Source organism: Apaloderma vittatum, unplaced genomic scaffold (assembly GCF_000703405.1).
Source record: "Apaloderma vittatum isolate BGI_N311 unplaced genomic scaffold, ASM70340v1 scaffold9864, whole genome shotgun sequence".
In the NCBI taxonomy this organism is placed as follows: Eukaryota; Metazoa; Chordata; class Aves; order Trogoniformes; family Trogonidae; genus Apaloderma; species Apaloderma vittatum.
The window spans coordinates 9,494-31,665 of NW_009713256.1; the positions used below are offsets into that span (position 1 = coordinate 9,494).

A 22,172-nucleotide genomic window follows, 5' to 3' on the forward strand; every position below is an offset into this window, starting at 1 on the left:
AATATAACATTTGACAGCAACAAACTAGAACAGGTAAAATAGACAAGCAGTGGGATATCTGACTTCAGGGAACTTGGGCTAGTGATTTCATGTCTTAGCACTTTAATTTTCCTTTCTACTTTTGTGTGTCTTTTGTATTACAAATTCTTCAGTTCCTTTCCAATCTTTATAGTCTTATTTGTCTAAGGCACTCGTGTTACTGTGGTATAAATAGTAACAAGAGCAGTACGATGAGTGAATAGTTTGAGTAAAGTACATTTTTCCAGCAGAACACAGGGGATGGAGCAGAGAGGTCTCTAAGAAAGGTCTTGTCATCTCCTTGGCTCACTTCTCCAAAGAAATGTTGGATAATTTAGTGACGCAAAGTTGGAGCCACCAAAGCACCAGGAGGTACACTTGGCATCTCCGTGTTTATTCCTTTATGTGCCTTTTGCAATCATTAGATGCCTTTTCATCCTAGATGCCTTTGAAGCCTAGTCAGATGACTGTTACACTGTGCCTTTGCACACTCTTTAGAGCAACAGGGCTAACTGTTCAGGTGCAGTGACCTAAACTAGCCATGTAGCTCACATGGACCTGAGCAGCCCTGCAGAAAAGGACGTGGGATACTGGTGGACAAAAGTTGGACATGTGCCACCAATGTGCGCTTGCAACCGAGGAGGCCAATCGGATCCTGGGCTGTGGAAAAAGAAACGTGGCCAGCGGGTCAGGGAGGTGATTCCACCCCTCTACTCTGCTCTGGTGAGACCTCACTTGGAGTGCTGTATTCAGCTCTGGAGTCCTCAACACAGGAAGGACATGGACCTGTTGGAACAGATTCAGAGGTTGTTCAGCCTGGAGAAGAGAAGGCTCTGAGGAGACCTTATAGTGGCCTTCCAGTACCTGAAGGGGACTACAGAAAAGCTGGGGAGGGACTGTTTACAAGGGTGCATAGCGATAGGGTGAAGGGCAATGGTTTCACAACTAGAGCAGGGTAGATTTAGGTTAGATGTCAGGAAATTCTTCATTATGAGGGTGGTGAAACACTAGAACAGGTTGCCCAGAGAGGTGGTGGAGGCTCCATCTCTGGGGCTCTGAGCAACCTGATCTAGTTAAAGATGTCCCTCCGCACTGCAGGGCAGTTGGACTAGATGACCTCCAAATGTTCCTTCCAGCCCAACACATTCTATGATTCTTCTAACTTTGGATGGTCCTGCATGAATTTCAAGAGCCTGTTAGCACAGATGGGTCGCTAAGGACCCGTCACTGTTCTCTCTTATGTGATACAGTTATCACCTGGACTTGAAAAATGAAAAAAAGAAACCATGCCTCTAGGTGCAACAACACACATTTCCATGGAGGTTTCATTAAATTCTACACACTAAGCCTACTTGTAGATGATAGGTTCAACAAATAATTATATTGGCCTTCATAGGCAGACATGCTGTAAAAATGAAGCAGGAGTTTACTGTCGACTCCTGCTGCATCTGCTCTAGCTATCTTTATATAAATAAGAAATTCTTTAGACCCTGGAATCAATATTCTTTTTTTTGGCGCCTTTTTGAATGAACAACGCCTGAAGTGTCTTTAGGACCCCATAGGAAAGAGTTTGATCTCTGCCTCCTTTGGGATTATTTCTGAGGAGTAGCTTTGCTGTGGAGCTGGATCTTGTGATGGAAAGAAGAGTGGAAAAAGAGTAAAGAGATGGCACACATGAAGGGAAAATGGCTATATTGTCTGCTCACAATTTAATTTTAACCTTGCAAAAGTTTTGGAAAATATTCTATTTTTGTATATTCTTATGAATCACAAATAGAGGTTTTCTTCTTTCCAGTAACCATAGAAACATAGAAACAATGATTGCTGGAAATTATCTGTACTTGTGGGATCACGTTTGTGTTATCATAAGATGACACAGAAATCAAGCCACACATGCAACCTCAGCAATACCTGGCAAGGCTGCCACAGCTGACAGGGAACAAACCTCAAAAAGGTCCTCAAACATTCGCAGCAGCTGGAGCCACTGCAGTTCTAGAATATTTTAACTTTAGTGGCTGTGGGCTCAAGCTACACCCGCTTTCAGCAAATGATTTTAAAAACAATTAAATACTAAAATTTTGACTGTGTCTGAATATGTGTTTCATAGTCTGAAAGATTCAGTAGCCAATAGCACACCAACTCCTTTTATGTTCCCTTAAATCTCTCAAAGGAAAGGTCAGCAAGGCATGACGTGTCTCAGAAGCAGTCACCATCAATATTTATCTCTATTCAAAGGAAGGGAGAATTTTTCAATATTTTTTTAAAAGCTGTTGTTCGATAAGATAGTGTCTTATTACCTAGTTCCTTTGCCTTTGTCTTTCTATCTTTTGAAATTACACAGGCTCTTCAGATAAGCTACTGCTTTAAGACACAAGTGGGGATTAAATAGTATTGATTTGTTGGATTTTTGTGTGTTCATCCTCTCCTTTACTGCTTAAACCTTCTGCTTTTCCACAAAGTTGTCAGTCTCCCTTTCACATTTCTTTAAGTAATCTGCCACCTTTCCAGACAAGAACTTGAATGGGGCCAGCTGTCTTTCGATTGTCTCTGCTAGACTTGCTGGTAGGGAAGGGCTCCTTAGTTGCACTAGGTAAACATTAATTTAAACAAAACAGACCCCTGACCAGCCCAACCTTCATCCACATTACATGCAAGCATTGGTTTCTAATCTCTTCTTCCTTCTGGAGATCAGTTCTAATACTCTTGTGTGTGCAGATGTACATGAGGCCAGTAATGGAAAGTCAATACGAAGAGAAGTCTGAGAAGAACTCTTTTTTTTCAGTTAATCAAAATGATTTTTTTAGTTAATAAAGATCACAGTATGGTTGAATAGATTAGTGACTTGGACAATGCTTAACTTCAGCTATTCAATCTGCTTCCAACTAACCACTCCAAACAGGTTTTCCAAAAAATATAATAATCCATTCTATTAATGGATGTTACTGGTTCTTCTAGATTATATATAATAAAGAGAGACTCTTTCATGAGTAATTTTAAACATTCACTGAGGCTAATTGATTACATGAGCCAAGAATTACAAATTGAAGGGATAATTGACTTCTTGAATATTCAAATACAGTACCAGGCAATAAACAGATACCAGTTACATCAGTATGAAATATAATTAAAATTACCTTCAGCATCACAAAGAAACTGTCTTGACTTTCTTCAACGCTTGTATGCCATCTTCTGCTTTCAGTTATGTCTGTGTAGCATCTTGTGAGAGCTGGTGTGGATTCGCTCCCACAGGGCAGAGTGTACCTGAGCAGAGCCATGCTCACGTTTCGGTAACTTTGGCTTCACACTGTGTCATTTGTCACAATTTGCACACAGTTTGATCATTCCCACTTACTACTACTGGGAATCACCTTTGGAGAATTCTAACAGTAGCAACATTTACACAGCAACACTGAGAAGATTTTGGAACAAGTTGCTCAGGGAGGTTGTGCACTCTCCATCCTTGGATACTTTCAAGTCATGCAGATAAAGCCCTGAGCAAACTGGTTTGAGCTCAGAGCTGACTTGGATTTGTGCAAGAGCTTGGCTAAAAACCCCTTCCAACCTGAATTAGGCTATGAACCTATGAAAGTGAAAGGGAGGTAAGCAGAGATGAAAGGAAGAGCCTGAATGGAAACTGCAGAGAATGGTCTTGAGGATGCTGAGAATCAAATAGATTTAAATAGTGGGAATAGGGAGGAAAGGATCCCACGGGGAAAAAAACCCAACAAAACAACAATGAAAAAAATTAGTTGGTAGCTGAGGAAATGTTCTTATCTCAGACTGCTCTCTGAAAGATGGCACGAACAAAGGAGAAACAAGAAGCCAGTATTGACATTTTAGAAACAAATATCACATTTCACTTTTGACTGCTTTAACTCATTTCTGCTTGTCTTTCTCATTTCCCTGGCAATAGGCAGGAATTACACTATGACCGGCTACACCAACATACTTGTCTGTTTGATGAGAAGAACGGAGCCAGCTCTTAAAATCCCCCGCCTTGAAGCTATGCCAGGCAGGATACACTGGGGCTCCATACACTAGCAGGCTCAAAATTCCGTTTCCCCAGGAACTGAAGAGCTAGAACAAAGTCAGACTTGAGAAAAACATTTATTATTTTCATGTGACTGATGTCTCCTTTGAATGTAGCTGACAGCAAGGCTCTCAAGTACCTGTTGCTGCTTTGGCAGAATCTCCTTGGCTGGGCAGAGCCTGTGTACAGATGGTATTACATCAGTAACAGCAATTATGGGCCCTAGGTGGGTGATCTGTGGTTTAGGTCACTACCAATAAAAATTTATTGGAAATAAATACAGAAGAATGAAACAGACTTTAGGAAAGGAAGAAAAAGGGGGAAAAAAAGCAAAAAGCTAAAGCAAAAAAAAAAGCAAAAAGAAAAAAGAAAAAGGAAAAAAGAAGAAAGAGGAAAAAAAACCAGGAAAAAAAAGAAAGAATTCAATATGCAGAGAAGTGCTCCAGATGTCACAAAGCAGCAGGAGACCCGGTCTATAACCTGCCTGCAGAAATCAGATAAGTTGCTCTTCCGTAGACTCCAATCGCTACACATCAAAGAAAAACCATAAGATTAAAAGTATCTCTGTATATGTGCTGCCACTATAACACATATTTCTGAAAGAATTTGTTGCTACTTCACTCCTCTTTGCAAAGCAGCTGGATTAATGCTTTTCCTCTCTCCAGTAAGGAGTTTGCTGTTGAGAGCACCAGCCTCAACACGTTTCTCCTTCATAAGTTTCTTCCTTATTTCCTATTCGGAAAACTATTCCTTTCACCCAAACACTGAAAAGCTGCTGACATCCCCCATGCAGAGGAAGTGTGAGGAGGAAAATAAGATGCTGTCAAAACCTACTCACCCAGAAAAGCTACTCACTCACAAGTCCTCTGGATGCTCAGAATTGTTTGTGAGCTCCTGGGAAGAGGGACATGCTGCTTCTGTTTGAATATCTGAAGGGAATGGAAAGGATTTGCTGTGTCCCCGTTCATCCCCTTCTGCCCCCTCATCCTACAAAGCAGGACTTCCATTTATATTGATTTACCTGTGAAATGGCCATTCTTCTTCACCTGAAGGCTGTGGAACTCACAGGCCACATCTCCTCCTTTTGCCTGTCCTTGGTTCTCCTATGTGGATTTTGTCTATTAGACATCACAACGACAAGCCGCATCACATTCAGGGGCTCCAATTGTCCCCACAGGACAATTTTGAGAGCACGGGGAAGTGAACAACCCCTTTGTCATTTGTGACTCAGAATGGACGGACAAGAGAGAGACCATATGGTAGATGAGCTGGTCTGTCTGGTGTTTGCAGTGGCATCTCTGCTGACAAAAGGACAGCAACTGTTTGTTAATAAATACAGTCTGAATCTTTGCATGTCACTGCCCATAATCCCAGACAGAGGGTCACTCTAACATCTGAAAAATGTGTATTTTGTGTATATCCTGCATCAGGCAGCTCCAAGTGAATCAACTTTGTTCTTATTCACAGTTTGGTCTGTTTATTTTGTACAGTTTGTGGTGTTGGGTTTTTTGTGTGTTTGTGGGTGGGTTTTTTTGCAATCTGCTCAAAATTTAAGGTGGTTGCTTTCAAATTCAACTTAAAAAAGCTGAAACACTCTGCTTGCAGGACCGTAACTACTTCAGCTTTATGGCCTGAGATAAAAAGTCATCTCCCACTGAGCCCCTCCTAGGAGGTTGTTAAAATTAAGGGCAGTACATTAAAAATCTGTTACATCTTTTACTAGTGAGTCATAACCTGTTCACTTGTGGGAAAATGAGCTTGTCAGTCTAGTAAGTATCTGAACTGCTGCCTTTCCAGTTTTTGAGAGGTGTCTGCTCTTTGTTTCTAGTTGGTTGACCTGATGGAGGCTATTCACTGCAGGAGAAGCAATAATTTAACACACACTGAAACACAGTGCAGTAGCCCAGAGTGTGATGATACTAGCTGGGGAGGACAGAAATCTTTTAAAACAGAACAAATTTACTTTCTCTGTGAATTGGACAAAAACGTAATTTGGGGAAGCAGACAGTGCAATTAAATATTCATTTTTTGGTTTTATATTTTCTAGGCAATAGAGGTAGAGGGAGAGGAGATGAAGCAACCTGGAGTAATTAACTCATGGAGCAATATAGAATTATTCTTTTTTTCTATTATTCTATTTAGGGCAGTGGTAAATTGTTTACTTGAGAGACTCAGCAATTTCCCCCACCTGAATAAACTAATCCCTAGGCTCCTGACATACATACACATACACATCTTATACAGTTAGATTTTAGACACATATATGCACTTTCATAAGCATGCACGTTATGTTTAAGGTAGTTTCTACAAACTTTCTCACTTTCTGTTTGCTCCATGTCATTTCCATCTCAGCAAAGGTAATTGCTGAGGATGCTAAGGCAATTTATAGGCACCTGTGGGCTCATAAATCTTATGTGCTTATCCTAGAGATGTCTGTTCTATCTATGCTATTTCAGGCAGTGTCTACCATCCATCACTGTACAGTATATGGTAAAAAAGAGCTATTGTACTAAAACTGATCTCTGACAAGGCAGACAGAGGCCAGCCCTGTAGTGATGGCAGCTACTAGATGGTTTCTTATGGAGGGCAGAATGGAGATTTGTGCAATATGTGAAAAAATTGACATTTCCTGAAGTTTCTTCCCTTCTATACATTCTTTAACCTCTTCAGGAAAAGAAAAATAAATACTAAAAAAATGTGCAATAATTAGGCTTTCAGGAAAAGGTCAAGCATCAACATCAAGGTCCCAGTGATGGCTACTAGACTAGAAAGCATTTCAGAGGTTTTGGAGTCAGCGAAGCATTTCAGAATATTAATAATGAACAGTAGTTGAAACCAATTGGTGTGGTTGGAGGAGGAATATTTCCATATTGAGCAATCAGTTTTGGCTTCCTACTTAGCTTGCATGGACCCTTCCACAGTTCACAGAGGAAGACAAGTTGCTTCAGGAGAAGAGAATCATAAAATCAGAATTTGTTAGGGTTGGAAAAGATCATCAAGTCCAACCATTAACATAGCAATGCTGGCAATGTTAAACCATGTATCTAAGCAAAGCAAAGGATGACTCTGCATCAGTGGCTCAGCTCAGGAGTGCAATTTAGATTGCATCCATGTACTCTCCCCTAATTCAAATTGCACGGTCTCTGCACATGAACGAGATTTGTCCAAAATGTACTCAGTTTGTAAGGACCGGACAACAGCTAAATTGAAGTAAAGCCCTGAAATGTACAACCTGTGGGCACTGGGTCCTCAGCATCAGCTGTTTCACTCCACAAAACAATTCCTGCAGAATTATGCTACTATTAGTACAGAGATAAATGCCTAGGTCAGGTACTGAACACCTTTAGGGTGTTCAGCTCCCAAGTCTGTCTCTGCTTCTGAAGCCTAGCCACCTACCTCAGACATCTCTCAATCTTAGCACTGGAAGTGGAGAGTGGAAATACTCCTCTCCTCTCCCCTCTGTGTCTGTATTTACAAATGAGACTCCCACACAACTGAGGAATCCTTTCTCCTTATTTAATTACATTGATGGGCTGAGCATGGTGAGTGGCTATACTGAATCTTTTAACTTCTTATGAATTTAATTTCTTATGAATTCATGATATAAGTGGTCTCTCTGCTTGACCGTTAATTTAAATACTTAGACAAAATCTAGGATTACTTGATGCTTTTCTCTCTTTCATGCAGGCTTATAATGACCTTAGAGCACTAACTCAATGTAAGGTCACAGAATTATTTTAGCTGTGGATCAGTTGCTTAATAACAGTTTTCTCAGAGTCATGTAATCACGCAGGGTATAAGGCACAAGTAATTCTTTCATTTTCTGCCTACATGTTAATGGAGTTAACCACTCCTGTGCACAGATCAGAGAAATGAATTAACAGACATTTTCAGTACTTTGGTTTACAAGGTCCAAAACATACAGGGTAGCACATATCTGCAAAATTCATCTGCTATTTCTGTAGCTACTTAAGAAATTAAATGCTGTTTGAAAGTCAAACATCAATACAGTAGTCTCTTATACAGTGCAAGCATGGTCTCGCAGTGCTTTACAGCTCGTAATTAATGGCTTATCTTTGACTATATCTTAAGTCAATTAAGTATGTTTAGATGCTGCAGTAGGCAAAACCTAATAGATTTAATTTTAGTCATAACTTGTAACGGATAAAAATTTAGTCTGATCATAAAGCGAACTTCCTCCTGATGAAATATTGTTTCATAAGAAAAATATTTGACTTTGACATTTCTGTGAAACTGCCTGTCTTTTTTAGTGTCAGAAATACTTATGATTTTAAATAGGACAATGCATGGCTAAAACATTTTTAAAAATTGCAAAACTAACAGAATATGTTCCTGCCTCATAATAAACAATTGTTGAATGATGTTTATTAAAATTGGCTCTCAAGTGACAGTTAATAAATGCATAGCTCTATTATGCATGCTAAATTCAGCATTCCAAAAACTTAAAAGCAGATAGATCAAAACAACGGAGATAAAAAAGTCACAAAGACAAAGTACAGCAACACCAGTAAATAACAGGGAAATAATTCAGACTTAAAAAATGACTTATTATTTAGTAACTTGTAACAACAATTTATAGAACTAAATTAGAGTCTTTGTGATGTTTTAGATGTAATTTCTCTAGTGCATGTAGTTTGATCATACAGCAGAGAAATTCACATTACAAAGTCCCCTTCAGAGAAGGAAAACCCAATTTCTCTATGTTTCTGCTTCCAGGTTACACTTCCTCATGGATAATGAATGAAGGAGAAAAAAAAAACGGGCATAATAAAATTCATTTATTAACCTATTTTAATTAAAACCGCTGAACATTTCTTCAATATTTGAAGAAGTTAAACTGTCTATATATGGTATGGTTCTGTGTATGTTTCATGTATGCCCAGACCATATCTGCATCGAACTGCACAAATACTGGATTTAATGGGTGTTGTATCCTTTCCTGTAATCATTCCATTGGCTCTTTGATGTTGCATAGGTTTGGTGTGATGATGGAAAGAAGTACCTCAACCATGTATTTTCACCTCTGTTTGTAAAAGGTGAAGGGCAAAACTTTTAATTGAGGAGCAGTTTGCCTTTAATTAGGAAAAATATAATTAAGCATTATCACCTAATTGCTATTACTGATGTAGAAAGTCCTATTTTCACAAGTAGTGACCCATGCTGTATTATCACTCTGCTGTTGACCGCATAATGAATCTGTATTTGTGCTTGGCAGCTAGCCAGTAAATATTAAAAGGTAATCAACATGCTTCTCTGCAGTCCGGTCATCAAAGTCACTGGCTTCACAGATGAGTAAATAAAAAAGTCAAGTTGTGATGTCCTAACAAAACCCCTTCTTTAGGAATAACTGTATTTATCTCCTCCATCAAGACTTCAAACGATACTTGAAATAACCACATAGAAAAAGCTTTGCAAAATAGATTAGAAGAACTGTGCTATGCATCTGGTGTTGAGTTAAAAAACAGTTTAATGTCTCAAGGCACCACCACGGTAGAATTTTATACCTGCAAGTGATCATCTAATACACTATTATACAGTTAAGGTAATGTATTAATAAATAGCTTGTGCAATTTTGGGAAGCAATCTATAAAGGAATGTTAGACATACAGTAGGCACATACTATAATACAAATAAAAACCCAAAATTTCTAGAAAAAGCATGCTGAGCACCTTTTGGTATAGGTTGAGTTTCTTATTCTAAACACTAGGTAAATCTTAACTTACAAAAGATAAAACTGAAATCTTAGAGTAACTGCTTATTTAAACTGATTTTCCTGGGTATTTGCCTCTATGTCACAGGATTACTCTTAGGGACAGAGGACTCTGGTACTGGCTGTAAAGGGCTATCTTGTTCATTCAGTTGTGCGTTCAGGTTTTCTGAAGTCAGGAGAGAAGAATTAAAAACTATTTCACTTAAGTCTGATTTTATGGATACGAGATGTGGTTCTTGAAAACTTAATGGTTCTTCTACTAACACCTGTGTATTTTCTCGTGTCATTCCCATATCTGACGGTGACTTTCGTTTCATTCTTGTGTACGATTTGTCTAAATTCTCCATGCCTTGGTCAGTTTTCTGAAATCGCCCAAAGAACCAGATGAAGAAACCGAACAAAGCAAAAGCCAGCAAACTGGGAATAAAGGCCAGACATTTGACATCAAGGCTAGAGCCTGTGAATCTGCTGTGCAAGAACATGTCTCCTTCGGCATAGGTCCGGTTGGTCAATGGGTTGGTGTTATTGGATCTCCACTCCCAAGATAACTTAGTTCTGTTAAGGTCTTTCAAGCTTTCTGAGTCCTTCACTGTGTAGATCTTCTGTCCAGGACCAATATACTGACCATATTCATGTGGTTTGTAAAATATTTGGTTCTTCCACATATTGAGATCCAAGATTAAAACAAGGAAGATAATTCCATAGTTAAACCATTTGCCTGTTTGGAAAAAGAAAATTCTGTCATCTGATACATCCATTTTAGAAGCAGTACAAATGCAGGCATATGTAAAAGCTACTCAGAGGAAAAATAAAATAAAATAGTTAATCTGCAAAGTAAAATCGTAATAAAATTTTCTCCATAGTCAGATTTATGCTGAATGTCCCCTGGTATTTCACAATGAGGTCTGGGCACATAATACAATAATTAGGCAACCCAAGCACAGCAGTGTATTAATTGAATTCACATTGCAGTTTGTAAGTGACCTGTTGATTTGACCACTAGGTGATGTGGTATAGCATTAATGTCAGGGCTTAAAAAATATTTACATCAAATTTTTCCATGAAAAGGTCATATCTGATAGAGTTGTTTATATGCCAGGAGTGACTGAAGTGACTGCAATTTTTGGAATTATGTAAATTTTAAGAGTATATTTGCATATTGTTTGAAGTACCAACCATGGTCTGCACACATATTCAGGTGGCGACAATTAGATAAACTGTGATTTAGAGATATTACACCCTCAAGAAACATCAAGGGCTGATCATAGCTCTGGGAGGGTAGTCAGCTTAGCTTGTCCTATCGTGCATGTAGCGAGTCACTCCTCCAAGAAATGACTCATAGTCTAACATTAAGCTCCTGCAATATTGGAGGAGGAAACCTTTCTCCTTTTATTATTTAAAACTGCTCTTTTGCACGCTTCCTCCAGGCAGCCAAAAGACATTAAAAATAACTTTTTCAAAATTGGCCCTGCTTTGAGTAGGCTGTTGGACCAGATGAACCCCAGGTGTCCCTTCTAGCCTAAATTATCCTATGAATATACAAAAGAAATTATACTATTTTCATAGTCAAAGCATCTCTTACATTCTAGCTGGCCATATGTCATGATCTTACCTGTGCAGTGATGTCTGACACCACCCAAGAACCCAGGAAATCTACATGTCAGCATCATGCGAAAGGACATTCATAAAGGAATGTTCCTGCTGGTGATGAGTGATATTGGTCTATGCTGGAATCATATTTAAGTATGTTTCAAGCAGAAAAGAAAATGAATGTGTCAGAGCATCTATCAAATTACTTATGCCATTAGCTTGTAAAGAATAAATGTATTCCTGAAAGTCTGTGTGTTCAAACTGTATAAGCAGAATGCTCCAAGAGTGCAAGAAGGGTAACTCCTTCTGTTTCAGCAATTGTGTGTAATAGTCCTCTTCAGTCCAGATTATACTTAGAGTGAAGATGAACAAGTATGTTCATTCTCTTGTGTTACTGTCGCTATCCAGAAGTCAAGCTGCGCTAAAAAGACCTTGCAGCCAGTCCTGTTCACATAACTCCTGAATAACTCCTCTACTTTTTTTTTCCTGTGTTCTAGAAAATTACCACCACATTTTATAATATGTAAGTTTCTTAAGTCAACATGAATACACTGAAAATGATTGCAAAACATGAAATAAAATAACAAACAATACAATCTACCTTGATGCTGTTTCTCGTGGATTTTTGCCCTGTATTTTGTGTATTTCTCTCCATCACAATAACCCCAGCTTCCCCATCACCTATGACCTTTCAACAGACAGAGACAGAATATATCTTGCACAGTGTGTGTTGATGGGCTGGCTAAGACACACATATTTACTGATCAATTGGCTGCTGTCAAACAGAATATAATGTCTGACTTCTCCCTGCTTTTTCCTCAGCTGGGCACTGACTTAGATGATTCTCCTTCACCTAACCACCGTTCCTCAGGACACAACGATGTCATTATTGTTCAGATTACCACCCTCTGAAATTTTTTGTTGAAACTGGCTGTGGGTTCAAAAGTTATTTGATACTGAGTGTTGGATAGAGTGAAACCAACTCCCACAGAGATCATAATTCTCATTTCCTTAGGTATACAGGCTAAATACAACCTACAATGAAACTAATATTAGAACTATTATCTCTTTATCTATGGCCAGTTTGAAAGAAAGCAGTTTACTGCATTCTAAATTTCCTTACTGTTATGGTTGTTCACCTGGACACTTTTTGAAATAATAATTTGTCATCAAATATTACGCCATGTTTCAACCAGTAAGCTGTTTCAACCAGAAAGCAACCCCCTGCTGCATTGTCCCGAAGCTAATTCCTTAAGCCATACTCTTTTCTCAGGAAAATGCATCCAAAAACCCATCTAAAAATTCTTCCACTTCTTTTGTTACTGGCTTCATCAAAATATTATCTGTGGTACTTTGTGTTTGTGCAGAGCCAAGACAGATGACTTTCCAGAGACATCTGATTGACCCTGGGGATAGTAGGAAGGGGAAAAATTCATGTAGGACCAGTATTGCTCTTCCACTTCAGCTAGACGTGGCAAGGGTGAAGATTTGTAGGGAGAAAATAGCCAATTGAAAGATCAAATATGAAGCATAATGAAATGGGAACATTACTGAGATAGCCTTTTCAAAGGCTGAAATACACTGTTTCAGTTTTCACAGAATCATAGAATGGCCTAGGCTGGAAGGGACCTTAGAGATCATTTAATCCAACCTCCCTGTCATGGGCAGGGACGCCTCTCAACTAGATCAGGCAATACATGGGGACCGAGTGGAGATCAAACCCGTGACCTTGATTGTAGGTTTCAGGCATGACTGACAAATAAAACGTAAGACTTTGCAGTGCTGAGCTATGACCTACCTCCTCTCTAGGCCTGAATTCACCCAGTGAATTTTACAGCAACCACCTTTCCTAAATGTGACATATGTGCAGCAAGCCACCTAAGGAGTAAGACTTGAGATGGCAGCCTGCTGCTGGTGAAGAAGTTGACCACGAAGCTAGCAGAAAACACTAAAAATGCTGAATAGAGGTAGCCAGGTGCTTGATCTCAGGCTTCATGTAGCATCGCTCCTATGCTGTCTTAAAAAGGTCTACCCCTCGTATGTTAAGAATTTGAGTGCTCACCTGATCTAAGAAAGATATGCCTTTCTGTTATTCCTGTTTCATCAAAAGCATGAACTTGAAACTCCTTCACTCAGCTCCTAGACAGAATTATGCAGGCAGGAGGACAGCCCTGAGCTCCACTGTGGGGAACGTTGGGTCAGTGTGGACTACAAGGGGTGCTTAGACAAATAGCTTCAATGCAGATACCTGTTAACTAAGATGGATTGCAACCTGTATGTCTAAGTGGCAGCTAGTTGTCTGAGATCTGCCTCTGTTCTATAGTGGATCTTCATCCTCTGCGTAACTGTCATGCTCAATGAGCTCTAGGATTTTTTCCTTTTCTTTTGAAAATTATTGTCACCATAACCAAATGCTGTATATCAGTAACAGCCCCACTATAACTGCATATGAACACAACGGCACCTTCCTACTCCTACTCAGTACTCCCTGTAGCCGAGGGCTGTGTTAATCTCCTCAGATACAAAAGGACTAGGAGTTAGTGCTGTCTTGCTTACTTACAGAAAGTATTTGCCGCTTTCTAGAATACATTGTTCTCCACTGCCTATCCCTCTTCCAAGTTGTTAGTACTTTACTGCCGTACTAACAACCATGATAGAAAATTAAGTCCGGTTTACCGAGCAATCCCAGATCTGTGACAAAAGTGTTGGAAAAGACTGAAACAAGAGGCCTGACAGTCTCCACTCACAAGCATATGTTTGATGACAATACCCTGTGATACGTAATTTTTGAGACTTATTGTACTGACCAACCCTTAACATTATACATGTGTATAATCTGTACAATTGAAATGATTGTGTATTGCAACTTAATTTTAGCATAATACTTTTTATGGCAAACTTTAGGCCATATATAGAGCTTACACAGTAAATAAGCTTGGTAAATTAGAGGTCACTCCTTACTTCTCACTTTGTGCATAAACAAATTCAATTTTGTAGTTTAGCAAACGGTCAGAATAAATAAATTATGAAGCTATAGATATTAATTTTCTTTAAAAATATATTTATAATTTCTTTTAGAGTACTTCAACTTTCATTACAGATGAAAAGTGGTATGGGAAAATGAGACCCCCACCCTATGAAGCCATTTAATTTGTCTCTTAACTAATTTCTGTAGGATTAGTACCACTATTGCTCTAAGGTTGTCTTTACTCCAGTGAGGTCTGTGTGGCCAAGAATACTGGAATACATCTAGCATCATTTAACCCTTCTCAGAGCAGGTGAATTTTTCATAGACACAATTTGAAATGGAAGGATGCAGTAAGACCAGCCCTCAAGATTGGAAGGCTGGTCAATCATTTCAGTAAGCTGCAAAGAATTATACCTGGACTCTTCAATGAAGTTACAATGAAGAAAATCAGGTGGTGAAATAGGCTGTGTCATTCAGCCATGCACTACCTAAAAAAAGACCTGGTCAATAAATGGCTTTCACAGCGCTGACACATCCTTACATGCTACACTTGACATTTGGAGAGTCAGGAATCTGATTTGGTGTATTTGGAAACGTGATGCAATATTGAAATTTGGTGCAATAAAGATCCTCAAAACCAAAAACTGAAGGTATGTAGATAGCAAAGAGTACGCACTGGCTGTCCTTGTGAGGCTGTGATGCAAACTGTGAAACCTTTTTTGAGGCATTGTAGCCATTTGTGCATGAAAACTCGACTCCAGTTTTCTGAGAAAGCATAGCTGTTGAGAAGGATTGTATATTCATGTCTAGGGCACTCAACAGAAGGGAAGCCTTGACTCTAGAACAATCTCCATTTATGGCAGCTTAGACGTGCATTGTAGGACCATGCTTTGAACCCCAGCCCATATGGGACTCTGCTTGGAAATGCTCTCCCCTCCGCGAGGAAGCTGAACAACTGTGCACTGCACGGCAATGCCAGAGGCCTTCTCATGGCAAAAGAGGTATGGATTTTTCTTTTTCCTTTTAACAGAAAGACACCTATTTTCACCACAAGAACAAGATGTATGGGCAGTGGGCATTTTAAAAGAGGCTGATAAGGCCCACGAAACGTTCAGCAAACAGTCCATAATCCCATGTGCAAATGATTTACTGGGCAAATGAGGCAGATCCCACCAGTCCAAATATTCCAAAACAGTTGTTGATTCCAGAGCATTTTCAGTTTTGTATGTCCACTCTGTAACAGAACAGTCATAGTCTCAAAAAGAGATCTCGTGTAGAAGCCTGTCCTCAGCACCTCTCCTGAGGTCAAGCGGAAATGTAAAAAATCCACTAATTAAGGCTAGACTCAAGTGGCCTCATGCTGTGCAACCACAGCCAGAAGCTAGTGTAGGAAATGTGGACTTTTGACTCTTATCTCAATTGCAATTCATGTCTAGAAACATTCAGACACCTCTATAAAACGTTCAGGTATCTTTGAAATGTTCTTCATATCTTCCGCCATGTTAGCGTTATTAGCTAGATACATGCCTACAGACCACTCACAGCTGAACTAAGCCACAGATCCTCTGAGGGTTTTTCACATCTGTGTGCACAAACAGCTTTGGTTTTACCTCTAACCTTTCTATTTTTGCCCACGGGCTCCCTCAGGCTTCTCTGTGTAGGCGATGCTCGGCCTGAATGCAGACACACTTTTGGTTTAATTCCACAAGCCAGCCCTGCTAGGCACTCGCCAGCCATGAAGGTGACAATTTCTCCCTTGGGTGGAAGGGCACTCTGGCTAGATCAGCACTTAGAAACACATTTAAGAACAGCCAGAAAAATCCCCCATCTGTTTTGATTCTCAAACCTTAAACATTTCGTATTTGAAACTTATCAACATACTTGACAGCAGATGCTCTTGGATCTCCAGTGCTGCTATTAAAGGGTACCAGGCAGGCCCACTAGCACCTTTTAACCATGAAAGAATCTGAAGTAACAAAATTTACTTTTAAGTTTCGCAAATTTCCCTGGGTATTATAGAAACTAGGATAAACTATGTATTTTCATAAACAGCAGCCCAGGAAGGAAACCACACACTTTGCAATGAACCATATGTCAAGGGAAATCCAGATGAGTTAAGCAGATGCAGGAATTCAGGTTATTTTTGATGCTCATAGATAAAAGCAGCTATCAAAACAGGATAAAACTGTATAATACTGAGTAGATACTTGCTAGGAGTTCCTAGATGCAAAGAAATTTGAGCAAAATGAGCTCCTCAGTTACCAGCAAAAATAAGATATGCTTTTGATAGTAAATTTAAAATTACACTGAAGCATATCAGCTACAGGCTGCAGATGTTAATTCAATATTACTGCCAACTTAAAACATTCAGAAATCACAAGCTGGGCCTAAGGAAGCATGTTATTTGTTTACAGTAGCAAGATCAGTTAAAATAATACACTTTGTAGTTTTATTTATCTGCTTTTTTAGACATGAAGTTATGCAGAAGCAACATTTCATTTTTTCCACTGAAATAATGTGCTTTATTTTATGAAAGCTGAAATTCTCATGTAGACACTCAATTCAGGAGCTAAGACTTTAGGATAAAATAGCAAGAAAAAAAAGAAACTATCTTAAGACTTGTGATAGTCAGTAGACTTGGCAACACAGAGCACGTAACTGTGAAATCCTTCATTTGTACAGACCTTGCACAAAACCATTAAGCACACACCAACAGAAAGGTGGTTTAAAGTCCTTTACTCCTCTGACTGTCCCTTTATGAAGAGCTGCTTCTTTGTGTGACTGTTGCTCATTAGAGCAACCCAGCACCGAATAGTGCTCCTCTGGGGAGTTCTATGGCTGCTCTATATAAATACCAATCAACAGTGACCAAAACAGACTGCAAAACAGCTTATGAAGAATAAAATTGGTCATGAAAAAGATAGCACATGTTATTTCAGCCACGCTTTCTTTCTCCTTGTCATTTGGGAGAAAAACATTTCCAGTTTCTACAAATCAGGGAACAGGTCATAGATTCACAGCCTGACTTTATCCCTACAGCAAGTACTAAAACAAATGATATTCAGGCCTTAGTCTTCTTTTCCTGCTTGTTACTAAAAAGAAGCCCTATGGTTAAATTTACCATTCAGGATTCCATGTATTAAACAGAGCTTAAATACAGCAGGCTTCCTGCCATTATCAGTGTCCTACCCCCATGTCATCTGCTGCAGTTGCATTCATGTGCATCATCCTCTACTCTCATTTTAGAAAGGATTATATTCATCTTGTTATATGTATATATATATATATATATTGAATCGGTTCTTTCTTTTATTAGCTCCTTGATTCGAGCAGAAAATTACAAGTATCTACACATCCACACAATAACTCGAGCTTGAAAATGATCCAAGACGATACCCTAACCTAAGACAAGAACTTATGGCAAGAACAGATGGTTCAAGCAAAACTTGCCCAAAGGGAGGTTCTTGTGCCATGTGTTATGGATGTTTATTAGATCTCCTAAAGGGTGGTGTAGCACTGAGATAAAACAGGGACTCAGTAGACAGAGTACGTGACATGCAGTCAAATGGATTGATTTGTCTAGTGAATCTATAAATGGATCTTGTTAATGCTGAGCAGGGAAAAATATTCCTCAGCCACTATTCATTAGCTCACCCTCATTAAAAGAATGCCCTCTCTCCAGAAAATCAGAAAGGCCTCCAGTCCTCTCTGTGGAAGACTCTACAGTGCATAAATATCGGTTTCTCTTGGTTGCTCTGTTTTTACATAGCAGCATTGCTAGTAGTTGTATTTCTGATCCCTAATTTATGTTCTTAGCTGTTGCTTATTTTTTGCTCTTCCCTGTTTATTATCAATACCTCTGTCTCTTCTACAATGCAAATCTGTTCTTTGCTTCTCAGTCCTTCTTCTAAGACCCATTGTTTTTCATCTACATTAACTATATCCTGAGTTTCTGTATCTGATGGCACAGCCCATCCTACCATGTCTGAGTCATTGTTCATGCTCCTCTGTGCGGCCATTCCACTACTTTTCCTTATACAACAAAATAACTGCAGGGCATCCAGGAGCCTTGTGGGACTAAGTCCCCACAAATTAATGCTCTAGTCTTGAGAACTAGAAAAAAGTCTTCTTCACTATCCCTGCCCATCTTGCCTATATCAAATACTTGATGCTTATACTCTGTTTTTCTTCTTTCCCTTTTTGCTCACTTGGGAGAAAAAAATGTGTTCACCATGTACATATCCCATCTTCTCTCACCCTACACCTTCTAATCACTGACTTCATTCTGTTCCATAAACCACTAATTGCACAAATGGTCTCATTCAGGCATGCCCCTGCCCTTCCCTCTTCTTGCTGGCTGGCTGTTCTTTCTTGGTATTCCAGCACAACACCTACATCCAGTTTTGAAAAACTTCCCATCCCTCCATCTGTACTTCCTACTGTCCCTTTTGCCTTCTCTTATTAAATAGTCAGCAGGTAACTTTTGCACTCATTATTTCTTCTTTTCTGGTTTTCAACCTTTCATTCAAATTTCTATCTTCTCTCCTGAAAAATACCTTTTCTGAGGCCTCATTCAATCTATCTTGACTGAATCCAGGGTTCACCATTCTTTCCTCCTCAGCACATTTTCTTCCCTGGTCTTGTGCTGTCTGGTGAGCTTGTGACTCACCTGCTAGCTCTTGGCCTTATCTTTGTATTATCTCTGAATGCTCTTTTTGTCCCTTCGTGTCAGGAATTTCATATGGCTGTGTCACTGGATGCCCTCATTTATTTTATTCCTGTATAGTATCATGTGCTGTGAGTGTTTATATTAGCAGTTAAAGACCCCTGCCAATTCACACTTGCATTCTTTTACTATCCATCATTATCCAGCTTTTCCCAATGTAGAGAGAGGAGCTATGCTCTTTCTGCATAGCTTGGAGGTAAAACCAAAATAGTTATCCCTATTTAACCTTTTTCTCTTTTTCATTCCCCACTGTTATTAAATACTGTCTCACAGTACGCAAGGATCAGGTACTTTTTATCCGTATGTACCATCCATTTGAATAACTGCAATTCTATTTTATTTGAGGTTATTTAACTGTCTGCTTCTGGTTAGATGACTGATGGAAGTATGGCTATAAGTGGCCTTTGCCAGATGAGAATGACCGAAGTTATGAAAAGATATTAGCATAAATCATAGCAAAGGCATCTGAAAGCAAAAGAGATTTGAAAATGAAATAAGCCGCTAATTCCCCTAGAGAGTAATTTTAGATAAAAGATCTCTGAAGCTATATTAGGTATTACTTAGTGTCACAAGAAGTAGCTGAAATTCATGAAAAACAGCAGGTCTCTCCAATTCATATGATAAAGGTTCCTCATTTCCTGGAGATTTTTATGTATGGACGATATGGATACGGACAGATAAAGATAGAAAAGTAGTAGCCTGGGACACACACACACACACAAAAGTACGTGGTTCAGAACATGTTAGCATACATTTATTGCACAGAAGCAGTCCAGTCCACTGTGTGACTGAGTCACAGTCTGTAAGATTACATACCTGTTACATGAATGTGATATTCCTCTTTGAAGATCTTTTGTAAATAAGGTACTTGGAACTGCATGTGTGCAGATGGCAAGCCTGGAAGATTCACTTCAAAATCACCCATAAAATGTGGAAACTCCCAGTCCTATTAAAAAAAGAAAAGTAAGAGCCTAAATATAAGCTTTCATGATCCATTTTTGTCCTTTAACATGGCTTAAATTAATAAAAAGGAAAGGTTCTATTTTTAAGCTTCCCATTATTGGATTTTCTTACTTTAAGTTTGATTAACCACTTGAAATAGAATACTATGTTTATATTAGACATGATTTTTACTTCAGCTCCATGTAATTATGTGTGTAAAAGTTCAATTCAGAATGACAATATTGAACCCACTGTACCACGCAGAATAGTCTAAGCATATGAATACCTATACAGCAACCTTGCAATATTAGTTACAACTCCTATTACTAATTTCTCAAACAGTCTACAGGGAAGAAATTGGAAAAGAAGGCCTGACCCTTTCAAACATTTCATGCATCTGCATCCTACTTGTTCAACGTGTTCTTTGTTTGGCCTTATTACATTTAAACAAATACTTCCTGCAAACGCACGAATAACCTGCCTGAATCAATCCAAGCACAGCTTTCTCCAGTGCTGTATTCAGCTGACAAGATAATGCTGGAAATGTGGAAGCCCTTACCTGTCATTATGCATATTTGGGTAGGATGTGGTAACCAAGCTGAGGAGGAGCTGCATTTAAAGGAATTTTCCACTCGCTTATCTGCACCCACCATCAGTCACTCAAAAACGGGTATAATAGCGTGGCTCATTAGAGCCCAAACTGAAAGTCTTGCAGTTGTGTGAGAATCAGGATGACTGCTGCCAGAGCGATTACCCTGTGAGCTGCAGACTGCTGGCGATCTGCTGTTAAAAACATACTGGCCCTTTCCCCACGCACACCCCTGGATTTGCACCTCACAAGTTAGTGCAACAAGCACCTGAATTACTGAAAAGTACGATGAAGGAATCTGAAATGTGAGGAGCTCCTGGAGTGACCTGTGCTTCCTTCACATGAAAATCAGTCCGGCGCAGCCATCCCCCCAAGAGAACCAGTTCAACTCGTTCTTAATTTTTTTTGTTTGTTTGTTTTATAAGACTGCAAAGTTTCCTATCTGGGTAATGAAAAAAAATTATTCAAAACTAAGAATCACCTCTGAAAGATAAATCACTATGTATAGCTTAACTTCCAGTTGCTAAGCACTCCAACATTTTCTACAGTGGAAGGGAAATGGACAAATTTTATCAGCAGGGAATATCACAGCCCAAACACTAACAGCAGCTGATTTGCGCTAACACTTTGTGATACTGAGTTAAATGGATTAACAGGAGTACAAGCAAGGGGAAAACCTGACCCTCTGTACCTGGTTCTCAGTGTTCACAGCGATACCCAAAGTGCCAATTTGCAGATGCAGAAGATAAAAGAAATGCGGATGCTCTCTCTCCTTTTGCCTTATCACTAATGCAACGCGTGCACTCCTGGTCACGAGGCACAGTAATAACTGCCCAGCTGCACACTCCCTGGTGCTGCATCTGCAACCACCCCCTTGCAGGCAGTAGACATTTAAAAAGATAAAAATTTCATGGGTTTAAGCTCTCAGCATCTAACGCACATCTCTGGACTGGTGTCTCATGTTAAGTCATACACACCCTCACCCAGGAATAAATAGGAAGAAACACATTACATATTCCTGAAGATAAACAAATAGAGGGCTGTGGACTGTGCCTTAGAAATAAGCAAACATGGGACTATAAATCCAGCCTGCTGCTCTTGCCTTGCCCCAGTGCTCCCACTGTGCCTTTTGCTGATTTACAGGTAAAATTCCACCATAAAGAATTTTGTACTGGACTGTCTTTACATCGGAATTTTTTAAAGAAGTTCAGCATTTCTTGGATCTATATGAATATTACCTGATAATGAATAACTAGAATGTCAGCTCTGTCAGATGTGAGACTGAAAAATACCTTGTAAAACAAAAGCAAAATGGAGAGATCCAACTCCAACACTCAGGTACTGTTTACATTATAACAGACAGATGAGTAGATTTTTTAAAAGTACATATTTTTAAAGACATATATTTTAAAATTATATATTTGACACTCTAAACTACAGCTACCTTTCATGTGTAGGTTACTTCACATTTTCTACATATATATATCTTTTGCTATATGAAGCATGACTGAGTTGTATTGTGTCCTCTGTCACCCTGTAGCCCCATAATATGGCATTGCCATTGCTATAGAGATGGGA

The 22,172-nt window shown here is 39.2% G+C and overlaps 1 protein-coding gene across 1 annotated transcript in view; it reads right to left on the bottom strand.

The window, feature by feature from the left end:
• Window positions 1-9,618: 9,618 nt before the first annotated feature.
• TMEM117 (transmembrane protein 117) overlaps window positions 9,619-22,172 on the bottom strand; it is a 126,584-nt gene continuing 114,030 nt past the window's right edge. Inside the window, exons 4-5 of the mRNA XM_009868301.1 lie at window positions 19,880-20,009; window positions 9,619-10,497 (exon numbers count right to left, since the gene is read on the bottom strand). Coding sequence (XP_009866603.1) covers window positions 9,857-10,497; window positions 19,880-20,009 — 771 coding nt within the window. The 3' untranslated portion in view covers window positions 9,619-9,856. The remainder of the gene's footprint in view (window positions 10,498-19,879; window positions 20,010-22,172) is intronic.